Genomic DNA, 21,094 nt, shown 5'->3' on the forward strand with positions numbered 1-21,094 from the left:
TATAATATTTACGCTTATCGTTTAATACGCAATTAAGTCGAAATGGTAAACGCGAGAATATCCCAGAGGTATTAGAGTGAATTTAGGGCCTTGCCAAATTTCTCGCTTCCAATTTAGCGGTTTGAATAGAACGGAAAATGCGGGGTCTTCCACTGTAGTTGTCTGTCTGTGTGTGTGTGCGCGCCACCGACTACGGAATGAATGGCTGGTAAACTTGACAGATTACACATCAAACTTCCATATCTCCGTATTTGTCTTGCTAATTTCGCTCCTTAAAAACTACCCTCCATTTAAATAATTTGTTTTACTTTATCGCTTGGGATAGTTATATATTTATAATGACTTAACATAAAGGATATTATCACAGAAAGAAATAATAAAATAATGCAGACTAAGTAGAGTTTAAGACATCAGACAATGTTATATTGACTCACAATGTGAGCTTTATACAGTTTTTGAAAAAGTATTGTTAAAAGTGTTTTAATATTATTCCTATATCTATTGTACAGTATTGAGTGTTAAGGAGAGAAAACCATGTTGTAAATAAAATGTTTTACAAATAAATATTGTAAATAATTTACTTATTCTGTTCTTTGCATAAATAAATGCGCAAAAGCCAGTTCATTTATTTTAAACGAATAATATAACAAATATATAAAAAGAAGTGAAATATAATTCGTAATAGAAATAGTATAAAATCGATCCGTATGGTGAAGAGAATTATGAAATGAATTGGAATGACTTACTGAATTTCATATCTAGTTTGGCTGCTGACTGTTCCGACCTTTGCTAATCTGCGACTCAACTGCTGATAATACAAACGACTATGTAAGAACTCTACTGTTCTTCTTGATGTAAGCCTTTTTTCTAATGAAAATCACGATTTGTTTCTGACTGGTTCTTTATTGGGACCGGTTTGTTTCTTGATAGTTAACTATGCTGTTTCTGTTCTCGATTATTGTTGTTAATTTTTTTTTTCATCTTAATTTTCATGTTGTCATGTTCTTTGACTAATTCCGATTCTCTATCTGCTAACGATGGTAGACAAAGGCTCTTCTAATTAGGATTTTGAATAGCCGTGGGTTTTTGGTGTTGCTCGGTTTTTTCCTATCTTGGCCTGACATTACCAGACATTCTATTTAATACAATATTTTATGTTGTCTCAAGTCATAATTCTCTTACCATGTCACGCACATTACAAAACACTAAATGGTCTAAAAAATTAGACTCCTAAACTGTACAAAAAAACATTATATCTTTAAAAACATAAAATTAAACAACTTTCTCAGATATGGATTAATATAAATGCAATTGATATATTAGCCGATCGATTTATAAGAGTTAAGTGGCAGTCAACAATATCCACAAATGGACTAGAGACTGGAAAATACTCCTTCATATTTCGAAATATGTCCATGAAAAGTCATTAACCTAATTATATGTCTTGAGGGGTTCCGAATTTCTGAAGTAAAATCAGAGAAATATCTCAAAAATCCCATCATGGTAGCCGAAGTTGCAGCTGAAAGCTGAACCATTTAGGCTCAAAATTAAACATTTGTAATATTTGGTTGGAAGATACTACCATAAAAAGTCTGGTTTAAGATCAAAGTTATTAATTTATCGGTCAATAATAAACCTTATTTTGATGCACGGGGTGCGAATTTAGGGTTACATAAAGTAGTCAAACCTACTAATCGATCGCTATCCAAAATGATAATCCTTGGTTAATTACCAATTCTTGTGACTACATAACCACAGAACAATTGCATGACGCTCTCGAAATCAAATGGATCCACGTAGTTATTCAAAAATTTTCTTGTAAAACATGAAATAATTACACCAACGTGGCAAATTCACGCCGAAGTTTTTATCCCTCTCTTGATATTGTACAAGATATTGATACAAGTACAAATTAGTAGGTAGTTAATTTATAATTAAGATTATACTAAGCTCTATAAAGATACTTGTGATGTTATTTAGTAACAAAGATATCTACAACGATTTATATACATATTTTTAGTAAATTTATATACACATTTTCATGTAGAAATATAGATAATAGCGAACCCCTCCAAATATTGAGCATATTGTTTTTAGAGCATTTACCACCAAAATAGCATACGAATTCCCTTGATTTAAGAAATTTGCAGACATCGGCAATAAAGTTATTATATGATTGGAGTACTGAACGTATTTCTTTATAGGTTACTTCTAAAAAAGGATGGTCATACATCTAGTCTAGGCTCTGTTTTCTGTCCTTCCAAACATCAGTTTCGTCATTTGGTATTCATTATTTATTCTGTATTCGTTGTTTGTAGTATACCAACGACGAGTACTTCAATATCATTTATTAAATGTCAATAAAGAAACCCCACTAATACGAGTTACATCTTGTTCGCTTTTGCTGGTAGTTTCTATGGTAATGGAACTTTAATTGTTTATTTAGACTCAGTATTGTTTTGAAATTACTTTGCTATAAAGTTCAACTAATTTGAATTGTATTGCTCTTATGGTTATGGCGACCACATTGAAGTTATAATATACATTACTCGTATATAATTATACTATATATATAATTTTTCCATACGTTATAGTATATTTTGGTACAATATTGGATACACATATTCTTTCCGGGCTTGTTAATGTTCAAGAAAATTAAATACGAATTATCAAGTATATAATTTAAAATTTGTTAATTGTGTTGTAGTTACTGCAAGCTAAATTTAACTTTTTTAATATGTACCTTTGAAAATATTCAATATTGGACCATGTTTTGGTTTGTCATGGACACAATTTTGACATGTCTTTGTCTCAATAATATTATTCTCACAGTTCTTAATTGGTGTCTTTAACTTTAATAAATTCTTGTCCTATTTTCTTGTATTGTGGGTAGTGTATCCATTATAAACCTGAAATATGAAACATAATACAAATAAATATAAATATAATATAATAAATTCCAAGTAAAATCGAAGAGCGCAGTTATTAGAAGACGTTAAGTGGCTTTAATATATCGTAAAGTTTCTGTTAGGGCTATTCTTTAGATTTTATGCTTTTGTATCTGCTAGAATCTTAAATGACACTTGTAGCTTAATAACAATTGTTATGTATGATTATTTATTACTGTTATTATGATTATTATTTCTTAACTGACCAATCCAGTTATATGGATTTAGAATTATTATAATATTGAGGTCCATTATTGATGATGTTTGATTGAAAATAATGATGAAACGTTGAGCAAATATTTTGAATTAAATTAAATTAATTTTTTATATACATCACATAAAAAGAGAGTTAACATTTTTTAAGTAATATTTTGATATAATTATATCCAGAAGGTTCGTTCGGAACAAGAGAAACGATTACTGTAATCACCCAATTCGAGAAGCCAGACAATGTCGGAGATTAATTCAAACAGTTTTGTTTTTGCCGGGCATCAACATTATTATTACACCGCACACAAAATGAACATTGTTTTTTTGGATGGTTGGACAACATCTAAACATAGAAAAATATTATTCTTTACACAAGACCGTTACGTGCTTCAAGCTCCTGTTTACATACATCAACTATTTGTTTGCACGGGTCAAGTCTGGAATATATGTGGACAAATAACGCGGAGGTTTTTTTTCGTATAGGTCATCCGTTTCTCATTAATTTGAAATTATTTTCTTTTTCGTTGAACTATATCTGATTGCAGCCTGATCACTTAACATAATTGTTTACCGTTGTTTTTGAAATGTTTTGTTTCTTTTCTTCCAGTTCCGCCAGATATTTTGGATTACGCCACCAGCGCCGATATTGTAACACGGGAGGGCTCCAATGTGAATCTGCACTGTAAAGCGAATGGTTTTCCCATGCCGTCGATTACATGGAAACGAGAAACAGGAGAAATGATTAAATTGCCGAATGGAAGAGAAGGTAAATTATTGTTGGTTAATTACATATGGTGGGTAACATACTCTAATACTCACCATTCGGAATAAAATTCAAATTAATCTAATATAATTGTTTCATTAAAATCTGAGTTAAAACAACTGAGAAAAGCAATATTAATTAACAAAGTTTCAATTTTTGCATAGATATTTTAATGAAAATGAAGAGACACCATAACTTTCAAGAATACTATCTTACATTCTATATGTTTAGTAAAATCTTAAAATCTTAAGAAACACGAGAACTGTTTAAATTGCCGAATGGAAGAGAAGGTAGATTATTGTTGGTTAATTACATATGGTGGGTAACATACTCTAATACTCACTATTCGGAATAAAATACAAATTAATCTATAAAAATTGTTTCATTAAAATCTGAGTTAAAACAACTGAGAAAAGCAATATTAATTAACAAAGTTTCAATTTTTGCATAGATATTTTAATGAAAATGAAGAGACACCATAACTTTCAAGAATACTATCTTACATTCTATATGTTTAGTAAAATCTTAAAATCTTAAGAAACACGAGAAATGTTTAAATTGCCGAATGGAGGAGAAGGTAGATTATTGTTGGTTAATTACATATAGTGGGTAACAAACTCTAATACTCACCATTCGGAATAAAATTCAAATTAGTCTAGAAAAATTGTTTCATTAAAATCTGAGTTAAAACAACTGAAAATAGCAAACTTAATTAACAAAAGTTTCAATTTTTGTATATGTATTTTAAGGAAACTGAAGAGACACCATAACTTTCAAGAAAACAGCTTACATTCTATATGCTTAGTAAAATCTTAATTTCAAATTAATTTATTACTACTGTTCCGTTGTACTTACATTAATATACAAGCAAGGCGTGTACGGGATTAATACATCAGTATGTATTTCCCAAATTAAAATAAAACTAATCTACTTAAGGTAAAGTTAAAATTACACTTGTACACTAAACTAGTTCGTATGGTGTGGTTCGCTTCAATCTTCTGATTTCCTGAAAATGCCAATGAAGACAATTTTAAGATGCAGATGCAAGTATGTTTGACAAGCCAACCAAAAGGTTAATTTTTCACAGCGAATAGTAAACACAATACAAAAAAACTTTTATTCATATACATTCGATGATGGATGTTTGATTTTTTCATCTTTTAGTGCTTCTGTGGAAAGCAAAAGTATAAACAGTGTTGTACCTAGATACTTTGTAATATTGCGGTAGCCTTGTCAATTTATAAGAACACATGCAATTACAATACTTCATCAAGTACTATTGCAGAATCAGTATTTAAATTATTATCTACATATTATCTTAACTATCTAATTATCTTCTCCGCATGAGTCCATAAAATAGGGCTCTGTTAGTTTCGTCTACTTAGCTCCAGTTACAATACTTGATATATCAAGGAATCATATACTATCTATATAACTCTATATGATTGAAATATTTGAAAATTTTGTGTGCTATTTTGTCACATATCAAACTGTAAAAATTTGATAAATCTAAATTTGAAACTTTGTTCAATCAAACATGTATCAGTTAACCTTAACCCGGTGAGGTACAATTTATCGAACTATTTGATGAATAAGTTACTGGATTTTTGATAGTGTCAGTGTTCTGTAATCTAAGCATGATAGAACTTGATCGATATATAAATAAGACTTGCACCCATACAGACCGCCCACTGCGACTGAAACAATTCCATCATGCAGATATTTGGAGCGTCTTATACTTCATTTTTAATTAATGCGGGTTAAATAAATAAGTAGGATTGTTATAAAATAGTTTTTCAAAATATATTGGCATGTTTATTAATATTTACGTAACGAAATATTAGGTGACGTAAGTTTTACAATCTCCTTTTTTCAGGACTGTATCTGATCGCAAATTTGCATTAGTAGAATGTGTGGGTGGTGAAGCAATATTTCCACACCGGCTTTGATAAATTCTGCTTCACTTCATCGGTTTTACTACACTTTAATAACATTATTGTTTCGTCATCACGAAATAGAGTTTCTGGAGTATCAATTTTTGCGTAGTTATTAAACCCTATGGTGGGCAATGCTTGTCTTTACAAGCGTGTAATGCTGAAGGTTCCATCTTTTAATATTGTAGTTTGTAGATTTACCTACCCCTCAAGCGGTACAATATCCGATGTTCATAGTTCGATGATGCAACAACTTTTAAATCGACGGTTACTCTAGTCCAATAGGTCTATTTTCCTAGCCTTAGGTTTTGCTGGGCATCTCTATTTAATTTTCAGCATTTCAGGAGATCGTTGAAGTTTGCTCGTTTTCGTTCTTCTACTAGCTATAAAAATTCATCTCGAGTTTAAAGAAAGGAAAGGAAATAAATATTGATGTTTTTACATCTGCCTTGCATTAATCTTTTGTATTAGCCAATAACTTACGTTAAATAAACTCAATCAATATCAGGATGGTCAGCATTAATATTCAGGATATTTAGAAATATATGTTTCAAGGGGGAGGGTAAAAATCCACTAACTGTCAAGTTACAAAGAAGAATCCAGAGAATATTTTATGGAATTAGTTTTCTACTAATACGATTTTTGATCCATCACATTTAATTTCACAATGTAATAATTGCATTTATACTATCTGCAAAACATGTAGACTAGAAATTTTGATTTTGATGTCTCAAGCAATTTTTCAAAAAAAAAATACAAAATCAAAATTCCTATCGTTCTTAAAAGTATCCGGAACTACGATGTTAGTTCCCAACGGAAACTCGCCGAAAAGTCCCGGAAAACTGCGAGTCATTAAACTATCGTTTGGGAGCTTCGTGTCGGTCCTAATATTCTTCAAACGATATTTAAGTGAAGACGGGGCTTCTTTTCATCGACAGCGAATTTTCATCTATTTTTAATTATCTCCTGATTATACTCTTTATTTATAAAAAAATGTTTTTGATATATGGCCTAATTTTTCAAAAACGGACTGTAAAACATAGAAAGTTTGCTGATAAACTTTGAGCTAAAATTTATTTTTATATTATATAAGTATCTCTAAAACATTACCATACTAAATTTCCACTGTTCTCATATTTTATATATTTTTCAATCTACCAAGGAAATTAATACTATAAAATAGGATTAGGACATTCAAAATTATTATTTTTCATTATTATAAAAATAAGAGTAACTATGATTGTGTGTAAACGATTCTTTTGATAAATATTATAAGCTACCTTGATAATTAAGGTATTTATGTCGGAATGATTTTATTCTCAAGCTGAAGTATCGGAAACCACTTTTATGTCTACTGAAAACAATAATTTTTACTACTTATTTTAATTAATTTTGCATTTGATTAAACATTCCTGATATAGTTATCTCTTATATTTTGTGCTATGTCATGTTTATCTATCATGTTTAAGTATATACTACCATTGAGGAATGGTGAGAAATAGACCACTAGCTAAAAACGACAAAACTTTCATCACCATAGATTTCCAAATTTCCATGGTATTACCCTGCATGGAATGATTTCTCAAACTTTGGCGACACCAGATTCTAGTACTTTATGAATGAGCTACTACAATCCACCTTTATTGGCTGTTCACACTGAACTGCAAGCCTCTGTCCAAATATCTAATAGACTATGTTAGTTTATAGCATTTTCAGTCTGCTTTTAGTGAGCTTACACTCTGAACTGCGATGCTTATGGTGGAAATAATTGCAACAGGGATGTTTTTCAAAGGATGGATGTTTCTTACTTTTAATTATTTATGTCTAATGCTCTTTGAGCACCTTCATCTATATTTTGTGATATTACAGCTTAAGCTGCGATACTTTGGCCTCGGATGTTACTTTTTAAACTGCTATACAAAAAGTATATTGAAGGTTTTTATCCATTAGAAAATACACCAAACCCATGCCATTCGTTACACCATTTAGTCAGTGTTAAAAATACATTACTTTTACATATGAACATGATAGCCAGTGCCATAACGTTTGGGTGATATAACATATATATGCAAAGTTAAAAATCACTTGTGAGAAGTTCTAGGTAACTGTAGCTATGAAAATGACAGTGGTTTACATCAGTTGCCATTCACCTCACTAAGATGATCCTTGACATAATTGGTCTGTTTTTGTTTTTGGAGTTTGAAAGGATTTATTTTACTATGTATGGTAAAATATGACTAATTTCTTTCTTTCTTAGGATTCAGTGTGTTATATCTATCTACATGGCATTTCGCTCTTTCGATTATTTTTCTTTAACCAGCATTTGAACCAATGCTTTTGAACTTGTATTATTCTATTTATGCTTATAACTTAATTGCAACCTCTATTTATTAATTTGTCAGACTATCAGAGCGTTGATGGTTTTTATGATGAATGGCTTCAAAAATGAGTGCTTCTGAATTTGATTTGCTAAATTATTTCATTTGAAAAGGTGGGAATTTGAGTCGTGTAACTGTGTATGGCTATTTTGCTATATATGGTAACATATGACTAATTTCTTTCTTTCTTAGGATTCGGCGTGTTATATCTATCTACGTGGCATTTCGCTCTTTCGATTATTTTTCTTTAACCAGCATTTGAACCAATGATTTTCAACTTGTATTATTCTATTTATGCTTATAACTTAATTGCAACCTCTATTTATCAGACTAACAGAGCGTTGATGGTTTTTTATGATGAATGGCTTCAAAAATGGGTGCTTCGGAATTTGATTTGCTAAATTATTTCATTTGAAAAGGTGTGAATTTGAGTAGTGTGATTAGGTTAAACTTTAAGAAATGTTTTCTTCTATAAAATGGTGATTTTTTTAAAATGTTTTATTATATAAGGCTGAAGAAAACATAATTTTCGGTTTTTCTTAACAAATGGCTTTAAAGTGATATATTTCCACTAATACTTATTCATTGTAGCCATATTATAACGCATTTTAAAAGCAATAGTTCATTGAATATTCATTGTTTCGTTCACAAATTGTTTCGTTAATCAAAACTTGAGCTGAGAAAGTGAGTTAATTTTCTACTTCCAAAAAGGAAAACATTCAGCACAGGCCTAAGACTGAATACGCAGGCAGTATTAACAGCGATATATTAACCGTACCGTATTTCCATTTGTGAATAGTTGCTGATGTGAAACGAACACAAGTTATTTTTGAAACGAATAATTACAGATGATGAAAACTTGAACCAAATTAGACAATAATGTGTGAAGAAGATCGTGATTGAAGCCCCGTGAAACTTCACACATTTTTGCGTGGCTCATCTTGAGGCCAAGGAAGACCATTATTTCGATTCTATACATTCAATAATAAAGCTTTGGATGCATACGTTGTATAATTCAGAATTTCTCTGTTCGAATAAATATTTTCTGTTGCACTTCAATGATGCTGGTTTCACAAGAAGCCTATAGAAGTAATTTGGTTAAGTTTATTATCCAACAATCTCAAAAGTTCTTTATATGAATAACTTCGCGTTAAAAACTCGATATCTATTTTCCACCACCTATTAAATCAATCAGTAGTCTACAAGAAAAATATCTTTTGTGTTCCAGAAACTACACTTTAAAAAGTTTATGTTTTATATGTGCCATCAAATTTTTAGTTCTTCTATCCATGCATAGATGATGCTCCGTGAATGTATTGAACAACATTGTATAAGTCCTTCGCTAAATCAAGAAATCAACTCTATTCGTATAACAATAGGCAGATAACCGCCAAATGAAAATTAAAATGAATGAAACCGAAAAGCATCGATAGAATAACCGAGAGGAGTCCAATTATTCGAATCAATTACAAATTCATGATTATCCGGGAGCGGGAACAAAAAGTTGCGGGAAGAATACGTTCGGGAAAGCGGTTCGGAAAGGAAAAGTTCAACAGATTCGGTCGAATATCAATATTTGGCCGGAACGTTCTATCAATTTTAAGCCACTAAATCCATATCTATGTCCTTCCGAAATATTAGCTTCTCTATCTCGATATTAAATTCGGCTCAGTACGTCTTAAGTGGCCCATCGATTCTCGTATAATCGGCGACTGTTTTAATTAATACCAGTTTCAAGTTAATTAAAATTTAATTGCTTTTCTATTTGGTTAATTTTTAAGCGTCTCGGCGTAATCATTGTCGGCTTCTTGGGGTTATGTTGTTACGACCTTTACACTGATATTATATTCACTATTACTTTATTTAATATATTAGCGTCTAGTATATATTTTACCATTTTCCGATACATAAGGAGACTGTGTTAGTGATGATCGATATTTCATTACCTGTGACTTTTACAGGGTACTTTTTCATTCAGCGTTATTACCGGTGACCCAATGCCTAAGGAAACAAGGACCTAGTTCGTTATTTCCAAATGATTCAAGTTTGAATATGGGATGTTTTGCATATTTGGTAAATTTTTTTAAGACAAGACAGATGACCCTATTTGACGTGTTTTAATTTTAGAATTTTAGAAAAAGATTTAAAACCTTTGGGGCAGAATTTCCTCAGAAAACGTACCATGAAAACCTTTAGTGAACTGTTAACTTCTCCCAATCTTACAATTTGAAATATTATGATACACTTACAATTTACAAACTATAAAACAAAATTGCAAACTGTGTTATATGTTTTTGAAAGAAAATTCATAATAAATAAAACAAAGAATGTCCCTTAATCCCAACATTTAAAAATATTTCTGTTAAGGTCACCCGGGGTAGTATGTTCAGATTATTACTGCATTCACTTAGGTATCTGATATCCTAACAACAAACGAATATGTGCTTGAAACAGCAGACGACACAGTAATTATGGTAAAAGTTATATCTGCCTAAGGCTGTAGAAATAGTACAAGTAGAAGTCAACAAGGTATACAAATGGATTGGAGACCGGAAAATATAGCTCAATAGCTTCAAATTGCCCATGTTAATTTTACATTTCGGCGGAATGACAAAACCCTAATTATATCTTCTAACGACTTGACCTAAAGTCAAAAAATTTGGATTATCAGCCAAACATAGAGCCCATTCGAACCTGGGGTGCAAATATTAATGCATTAATGCAAATAAGTAATTAGGGCACTAAAGCATCAAACCAACTGGTCATTCATTGTTGCCAAAACAAAGTTTTTCAATTAATTGCCAATTCCTATCGCTAACTAACCAACAAAGAAGTGCACGATGACCTCGAAATAAAAGAATATTAGACAACAACAACATACAAGATTTTGCCTTAAAATATTGAATAATATTGTTCAATTACAGCAACGTGGAAGCAACACAGTTACTGGACAACTCACAGAATATCAGAAGATTAAAACGAACGAAACCGTAGGAATATTTAATTTAATTTGAATTTATGAAATACATACTGATGTATTTATCCCTCACTGGTCTTTCAAGTACAACAGTATACCTAACATATGTGATTTATTATTTCATGTTCAGTTATTATGTCTCCTATTTTATCTCTTATGTGTGTATAATTATACGATTTTCTTCCTCTGAGCGTTGTTAAAACTTGCTGTATTCTTTACTGTTTATCTCCAACCAATATCCAAATTTTTATCCATGTTTTCTTATTAGCCTATTGGATCATTCACTTTACTCTTCTGTTACGCTTTTTCGTATATCTCGTAGCTTCATTTGACTTTTCAAGATTTTTCTTTTCTTTTATTTCTTGTGACCATCATTTTCTTTTGTCCGATACCACAGTCCAATGTCCTTATATATTACAATGAATAGCTAAAATAATTACGAGTAATTGTAAGTACTCCATCCCTGTGTCAAATTCCTGGGATAATATTTCAGCATATTTTTTCTTTATGTATGTTTCTTTGTTAACTATTTTTATATATATTCTTTCTCATATTGTCTTTACTACTAAGTAATGATCACTTCCTATTCCTGTTTCACGTCGCACTGCGTCCATAATATTTCTACTGTTACACACACATATATATATATATATATATATATATATATATATATATATATATAATCTGAAATTGATTTATCTTTTCTCCTTTTAGCTTTCCATATATATTAATGGATTTTACGATGATCGTCTTTCTACTTTTTTGTTAAAATCCCAGATAATGTATGATTTTCTTTCAGCTTCATCTGTTATCTGAATTAGATCTTTAGATTTTTTTACTTAACAATTGTAACATCTTGGCACGGAATGTTTACTGTTATTATTTCAGGTTTAAGTTTAATTTTAATTTTTTTAGTAATATTCTTTCTGAATGTATTATTAATGCTTCTATTCCTTATAAACTTGTTCCAGTTTCTTACTTATTCCTGCTGTTGTCCATTGTTTCTTGCTTTTATCTACTCTACATTACTATAGATTCCAGCTTCTATTTTGTTTCGTTTTTTATTTTTCCTGTATTTATCTGTTTTCTTTAGACAATCTTTATATGCGCATACCAGTAATCGGAATGTAATTTTGGGAATACGCGGTTTCATTTATTTGAACTGATGTTGTAAATAGTGTTGAAAATTTTAGTCTATTTTTTTTTGTATATAACTTCGCGATAAAACTTTAGCCATTTAGTTATAATCATACATGTTGCGGTAGAAAACGTAGTAGTAATTCTTCCTTAAGTGGTGGAACTCATTTATAGCCCAGGAACAATAGTAATATGAAATGTTATCATTAGTTTTTTATAAAATGTTTGAAATTAAACAATATCGTTCAAAAACCAAATTTATATGAATACATGTAATACTTAACTTTGGTATTATATCCACATTTTCATAATTGCAAGTATTATAATTGAGTTTTTATATAATACATCTTTTTCTATTAGAAAATTTTATTACAAAAATATAACAAAAAACGGACTAATAAATACCATTTTTATAGAGATCATATTGAAATATATTTACATCCATACACCATGTTTACACAAAAACAACGTATTGAAACACGTTTATAAAAAGTTCAGAAACCATATTTGTTTATAGTTTATAAGTACCCGCAACAAATTCGAGCAACACTTTACCTATGAAAGAAAAATTAAATCGTTACTAAAATATATTATAATGAAAGTAAGTGTTTAATTTTTATTAGTTACTCCAATTTTTGTGTTATTTTAAATCGACATATAGTACCACATTAAGAGTTACCCGGAAATTTAATTAATACTCTTATTGTAATTACTACTGCTTCAGAAAAGCTAAACATTTTAGATTTTTTGTTGTTTTCACTCAATTACTATAAATGGTCGTTTATACATACTGTAGGTATAAAAAAAAGTACGCAATGTAACCGATTGGGCACTTGTGCTAATCCGAAGATTGGCTTCTCGTTATCGTATTCTCGGCATATTTTTATTTATCAGCAGGAATAAAACCATTCCTGTTTGCAGCATGAAGAACTATATGTTTGCAATGGATTATTAATAAAAGTTATAACTAACAAAACCTAATCGATAGTTTACCTTTTTTCGTCAACTTTTGTTGTCTTTACACTATTTATTATCATCTTGTCATGAATGACCCAATATACCATTCTAAAATAACCATGTCTCATCTAAATATACAAATTGACATAATAATTCTTCCTTGATTTTGTTATATGTTTTTAAGAATCGTATTCTTTTAAAAGCAATGTCTGGAAGTTCTATAAAACCCCTTCTAACCCACGAAGTCTTTACATCTCAATCCTATCTTACCCAACAGTGTATGAAGGGATGGACTACATCCCTCAAAATAGCTTGCTGTTTTTATAAATTTCGTATTTTTGATCTGTGATACAGCTATCATCACGCTGATCTTAATTGGTCACCCGTTTCGCATAAAGTTGTTTTCTTTTTGGTGAATTTAAAATTATATTGTTTTTGATTTTTTGAGATATTTTAGTGAACGTGCCCGTGCTAATATACAGTTCAGTTGCAACACACTAAAAAATATATTCAATAAAAACAGCTGCAATTTGATATCCATTAAAACAAAGCGTTAAAACAACGTTTGTCCATTTATAACCCCTAATTATAATATTTTGAATAATTTTGCGTACGTTTAACAACCTGGCGGCTTTGACAGGTTCATTTGTTTACGTGTTTGAACAAATCAGAAAGAATTAACTAGAATAAAATCTAGTTAAAGGGTTAAAGTTCTGGTTAAAAAGAGACACAATGCTGTCTGTTAAGTTCGAACGTGAAACCGAACTAGCCTGTCAAAGTCGTCCGGTTGTCAGACGTATGCAAATTTCTTGAAAGCAATAGTGATAAGAGGTTATGACTTTAACCTACAAACCATTGTGCAAATAGAGTTTTTTGAGATAAACTCAAGCCTACTTGATAATAAGCAAAACTTAGTAGCTCAGCATGGTAGCCACAGTTGTTACGGCGATAGGGCGGCAACGACATCGCGATTCGAGTTCCACCAGGGCATAGTTGGAAATTTAGGATATTGATTATTTCCAATTGTAATTTTATAAGGGGTAAGACAAGAGTGTAAAATCCGGCCATGAAAACCGTCCACGCTACGCCGGGTACACCGGACATCTGGTTGATTACTCACCAGTTGGTTTAATTAATACTGAGGACCGTGGTTCGGCGCCCACGTTAAGCATTAGGTCCAACCCAGATTAACCCTGGTTGGTAAAAAGAAAATTTTAGAATAAAACAAAATAAAAATAAATAAAAATTAGCTGTTATTATAAGCAGTTTATTATAATATAAGTAATACCATTTGTTTTAAAATAGCATATACTTCATTTAAATATATCCAGTAATATAAAAGGGAACATTAGAGGGGGAGGAATTAATTGATATATAGTTAGGAATATCTTTGACTATTCCCCCTAGTAACTAAGGATTTACCGTAGCGCTTAATTTCGGTGCCCCCGTCGGTTCTTTCGGTCTCCCGCTATGCGTACTAGATAACCACCGCGCACGGTCTCCCTTAAAATGGATTTCAAACAATTAATTCTTCATCGTTTGTTACTGCGTGAGCGTCGGTTTCCGCAACGTCGGTCGGCCAACGCCGAGTGGATTCGGCGGGGTGAGTTGAATATTTCAGCCCCGCCACCTAGCCGATACGTATGCTCAAATCCCCGTGAAACTGGACGCTTTTAACGTTAAATTTTCAAACGGATTGACGTCTATTTAATTATGTTGCACCTCCAGTCGATGGGCCGGATCCGCTCCCCATCACCATCCGTCATCGCCGGTCGAAATGTTCAGTCTGGCATCTGTGGGGATTTTGATGTTCTTTTTATGCCGCAACCGTTATTCTGGACCGTGCAAGATCGACATTATTCTAATGTACAAGTTTTATCTGTAAAATCATTTCTTTTTAACGTTTATGTTTTTTAATTTAACACTATTTTTTATTGCATACTTTATTTTTGTAGCAATTGAAATTTTTATTAATTAATTACATCTACATTAGATATACTAGGTACAATCGTAATTTACAAATTAATTTATTACTACTGTTCTGTTGTACTTGCATTTATACATAAGCAAGGCGAGGACAGTAAGTATTTCCGAAATTAAACTGAAACTAATCCAGTTAAGCTAGAATTAAGAATATACTTATACACTAAACAAGTTTGTGTGGTGTAGTTCCCTTCGATCTTCTGATTTCATGCGTGTTGTCCAGTAGCTATATTGCTTCCACGTCGTTGTGATTTAGCAACATTACGTTATGTTTTAAGGCGAAACCTTAGATAACTTCGTATATCCATTTGAATTCGAGGTTATCGTGCAGCTTTTTGTTTGTTACATGCTATAAGAATTGATAATTAATCGTAGAACTTTGTTTTGGGTGCGTTGGATTACTAGTTGGTTTGATTTTTTAGTGCAACCCCATATTTACAGTCCATGGGTCCAAATTGACTTTATGATTTGCTGATAAACCAATCTCTTTAAATTTCGGTCAAATTGAGGGTATACTCCGACTAACTAGTGCAGTTGTTTAATTATAGTCTAATCTGATCTGCTTTTCATCTAACATATTTTAAATTTAACATATCATCGAGATATATTCCTAAGTATTTAGCTGATTCTGCTTGAGGAACCGGGCATCCGTAAAGTGATATAATTAGGTTTTTCTGTATTTTCAGGCTCTAGTTCATTTGTAGATCTTATTGATCACTACTTGTACTTTTTCTACAGCCTTAGACAGAGATACATTTTTTGTCATTATAACTGTGTCGTCAGCAAACATTCCAAGTACAGTTTCTTTTGATGTTGGGATATCAGCAGTATAGAGCAGATATAGGAGTGGACACTACCCTGTGGAACTCCAGCCGAAATAACAGGTCAATTGAAATAAATAATAGAATAAAAATAAATACTATAATATAATAGAATTAAATCCATATAGTTTTTAGTTAGCCCTAACCCTCAAAAGATGCGTGTATAAATTTGACAGCGGTCGGATCATTAGTTTGTGAATTATAGCATTTTGAGTGAAGCAACTTTTGTTATTGTGAAAAAAATGGATAAATAGGAATTTCGCGTGTTGCTAATATATTGCTTTTTGAAGGGAAAAATACAGTTGAAGGAGAAACTTGGCTTGATGCCGAGTTTCCGGTTACTGCCCCAGGAAAATCAACCATCAAGGATTGGTATGCTAAGTTTAGACGTGGTGAAATGAGCACCGAAGACGGTGAATGCAGTGGACGCCCAAAAGAGGTTGTTACCAACGAAAACATTTAAAAAATCCACAAAATTATTTTGAGTGACCGTAAATTGAAATTAAATGAAAGAGCAGACACTCTAAAGATATCAACTGAACGTGTAGATCATATCATTCACGAATATTTGTATATGAGAAAGCTTTGTGCAAAGTGGGTATAGGGCGAGCTCACTTTTGACCAAAATCAACTACGAGTTGATGATACGGAGCAGTGTTTGAAGATGATCAAGCGTAATAAACCCGAGTTTTTGCATCGATATATGACAATGGATAAAACATGGCTCTATCATTCCACTCCGAAGTCCAATCGATAGTCATCCTAGTAGACTGCACACGATGAACTCGCTCCAAAGCGTGGGAAAGTGCAACAGTCGGCTGACAAAGTTATGGCGTCTGTGTTTTGGGTTACGCATGGAATAATTTTCATTAACTACCTTGAAAAAGACCATCAACAGCGACTATTACATAGCGTTTTTGGACCGTCTGAAGGACGAAATAGCCGAAAAATGGCCGCATTTAAAGAAAAAGGAAGTGCTGCTTCACCAAGTGCTGCTTATGTTTGTATTAAAAGACAACTCACTGTTTTTATATGTCATATATTTCATCTCCGATAGAGCTAACCTCAAGCTTAGCGCTTCGTATGAGGTTGTTTTTTTTTCGGTGAATTCAAGATCAAATTTTTAATTTTTTAATTATTTCAGTGACCGTATCCATACTAATATTCAGTGCAGGTGCAACACGTTAAAAATATTTTTAAGAAAAATCGCAGAAAATTAATATTTAACAGTAAAAATGCTTGCCTCTCTAACGAATTTATCTCGTTCCTGTTCAAAATAACTGATTAGCACAATCTGTTCTGTTTGGCTTCGGAATCTTCAATCACAGTAATAATAAGCAGAGATTTGAAATTCATCAAATCAAGCACAGCATTAAAATAACGTTTGGCAGTTTATAACTTCTTTTCACTATTGTTTTGACGAATTTTGCATACGTTAGGCAACCTGACGTCATTGATAGGCTAATTCAGTTGCAAGTTCTAACTTATCAGACAGCCTTCTGCCTCATTTTAACTAGAATAAAATGAAAGAAAATAGTCTCATTCTAAAACGAAATTACAAATTGCGGCAGGCAATACTTTAAACATCTTGATGACGTACGTACAAAAACATTGAATAGACTATAGGTTAAGTTGTTTAACCGTTGTTGACATTTAACTTTCAACAGTACAAATCGCTCATAATAATAGATACAAGCACCTAATAGAATTACAAAAAACAAGATAACATATGGATCACACTATGTATAAATATGCAACTATTGGTTTTCAAAAAACAAAACAAAATAAATAATAAAATATTCAAAAAAAAACCAAAAATATATCAATTTCCTTATAATGCATGACATCGACGGAGTAGAAACCAAAAGACTGAGAAAAACAATCAGATTTTTTCGGTCTTCTACGCTTGTATATATATTGTGATTATTTTGATCTAGCATTTTTGACGAAAAAAAAAACAAAAGGATTTTAACGTAATATTCTTGTGTAGATATACGCATTAAAATTAAATTAGAAATAACCGGAAACAATTCAGCAAACAAAAAATTCAATTTCCTTTTTTATCCCCCTTTTAACTTTGTCGGAGATTTGTCTTCCGATATCGAGTCCTGTTCGCCGGGTTCCGCCCTCGTCCTCCCACATCACTGCTTCCTGTAGTAAGTTGTGCATTCTTTGCAGGATAGTGTTCGGGCGGGACACAGTAATTGTCGACAGAATACCGGCGAGAAAAAAGCCAAAGACAAACGCCGGTTATTTAACAGAATTAACGATAAGTGCCCCGAGGTTGAAGTAAATGTTTAATTTCGGAGACGTTCTAAACCGATTTACTAAGACCATTTAAAGGAGGAGACCGCCGCTTTAATTGCGTTACTTTGTCCCCGATGAACGGAGGAGCGACGGGAATAGATTTTTTAAAATATTTTTTAACTTCTTTGTTTCTTTAAAACCGGACTCCTTAATTCGATAAATAAACGTATACAGTCTGATGAGACTAGACTTATTCAATAAAAGGAAGGGTTGCTTTTCTACTGATGTTTAAATTGAATCACTTATTTTTATATAAATATATTTCTACAGTCCCTATAATTAATAAAACAACCAACGAACGACTTCAAAATTTATAATTAAATAAAAATAACGTTATAAAATATAACTTATTAAAAAAATATAGTATATGTAATGCTTATATTATTTAAGAAACCACAGTTTATTATGCAGACACAATAAATACTATGATAGTGTTATTTATTTTGACAGTGACATAACAAATACTAATGTAATTAAAAATAATTAAACAAAAATAACGTCATACAATATAATTTATATTAAAATTATAGCACATCTAGTGTATATATTATCCAAGAATATACATATAGAATATAAAGTGTATATATTTCCACGCCATCTATGAAGCCGTTAAACAAAAATCAAAACACATAGAACCAAAATAAAAAACTATACTGGTTAGTCGGAAGATACTCGCAACTTGATCTAAAATCAAAAGGTTGATTTATAAGACAATTATAAAGCCAATCTGGATCTATGGGGTGGAAATATGGGGTTGCACTAAATATTCAAATCAATTAGTCATCCATTGCTGTCAAAACAAAGTTCTTCCATTGATTACCAACGCCTATCGCTACGTAACCAACGAAGAATTGCACGATGACCTGGTATTCAAATGGATTTGCGAAGTTATCCAAGATTTCTCCTTGAATCACGAAAGAAGATTACTAAATCATACTAACATGGAAGCAATAGCGCGTAGGATGTCAGGAGATTGAAGCGAACCAAACCATACGAACTTATATAAAATGTATACCTTTAGTGTATACATATTTATAGCTGTCGGTTACTATAATTTTATAATTGAGGAATACATATTGTTATATTTTTTCGCACTCGTCTTGCTTGTGAATTAATCCAAGTTCAAATGAAAAGTAGCAATAAATTAATTTATAATTAAGATTGTACTAAGCGTATCTATTAAAGATGTTATAAACAAAAATCCATGAAGTAGATCTCTAAAGGCGCTTTTTTATAAAGTGGACTAATTTAATAGCTAACAATCGTATAGTTCAAGTAATGTATTTTACTTTGATGAGAATGCACATTTACCTTTTTAGGTTTGGTTAGTGTTACCGTCATTCCTTTGTGTCCATGTAAAGTCATTTTCTTTATTGATATTCAATTATAGTAATACTATCTGTGTACGTTTTCTTTTGTAAATTAGATATAATCCCTGCGTTATCTCTAATGCATTTGTCATATCAGCGAAACAGTTAAGTACTTAGTTCTATCTTCATAAATTCTAACGTTATGCTTATACTATATACAACCATTCTTACTCTGTACATGAAGAACAATAAATCTGCAATGAATTATTAAAACTTTTACCTTTTTCCATCAAATTTAATTTTCTTTACGCTATTTTTGTTTTCGTCTTGTCATGATTGGCCCAGTGTCATCTTGGAATATGAAATTGTATAAAACATATTTCTTAATTTGATTATATTATTTTAAAGATTGGATTATTCTAAAAGAATGTCTGGAAGTTTCATCAGCCGTCTTCGTGGGTTATATTTACACTTTTTAAATCCGATATTTCCTAGCAGTGTGTGAGTAAGATTCTTCCGCGTATGATGTAGTAGATTTCTTGGCTTTCGTCCGCGTTTGTTTCTTAAAAGAACCTTTAATGTCATGAGTGCGTCTCGGTCGAACTTTATCTCACACTGTTCAGTTCAGCTGTAACGTAATGAGCAAAAGGAAGAAATACTGGAAAATGGATTGAGCGCCGAATTCTTCTTCGGGGCAATTGTTTCATTACGTTTCACTCTGTAAAATTCAATTTGTGTTGGTACTGGTCAACCCTGTTGTCAAATGTCTAAATTCATCTAATGTCAATTTGAACTTTATTGTTGATTTCTCAAAATACTACTGATAATAATTGGAGGATACAAACTAACAAATATTGTGAACCAAAATTCACAACCTAGTTGCATCTTCCTCATTCCCACGCTCAGATAGTGAAATCTTATCTTACAAACAGACTATCTATAAAACAAGATTATGAAATGTTGCCAGAAATTAATCAGTGAATATGAATGTCTAGTCCCGTATGCCGACGTTATTATTCACAGCCTACTTGACGTAGGATGGCATCGGAGAACTAATAACTAGACAATAATAACATTGCGATCTTATATCACCCCCGTAATACTTACCCAACGTGGGAGGAACTGTATCTAATAATATTATTCTATATCTTCTTGTTAAATAAATGATAATATTCAGGTTAATTGAAATGTGCTAAATATCTTTAGTGTGAAAAGAAGCAGATATCAGAGAAACAACTTATAATTATATTATATTATTATATATACTATTCAGTATATAAGTTAATAATCAACAAGATACAATTAAAGTTGAATACCATAAAAATACTCTTCCACGTTGCCAATAGAACATTGAAAACTTTTCATAAAT

General features: G+C 31.5%; 1 protein-coding gene across 1 annotated transcript in view; it reads left to right on the top strand.

Annotated features, from left to right (window-relative positions):
* The window catches only part of LOC143206550 (limbic system-associated membrane protein-like), a 95,462-nt gene that overhangs the window by 30,912 nt on the left and 43,456 nt on the right, over positions 1-21,094 (top strand). Inside the window, exon 5 of the mRNA XM_076419147.1 lies at positions 3,766-3,924. Within this exon, the coding sequence (XP_076275262.1) occupies positions 3,766-3,924 (159 nt within the window). The remainder of the gene's footprint in view (positions 1-3,765; positions 3,925-21,094) is intronic.

Source organism: Rhynchophorus ferrugineus, unplaced genomic scaffold (genome assembly GCF_030347505.1).
Source record: "Rhynchophorus ferrugineus isolate W39M unplaced genomic scaffold, kcgeb_rfMv2 rfM1, whole genome shotgun sequence".
In the NCBI taxonomy this organism is placed as follows: Eukaryota; Metazoa; Arthropoda; class Insecta; order Coleoptera; family Curculionidae; genus Rhynchophorus; species Rhynchophorus ferrugineus.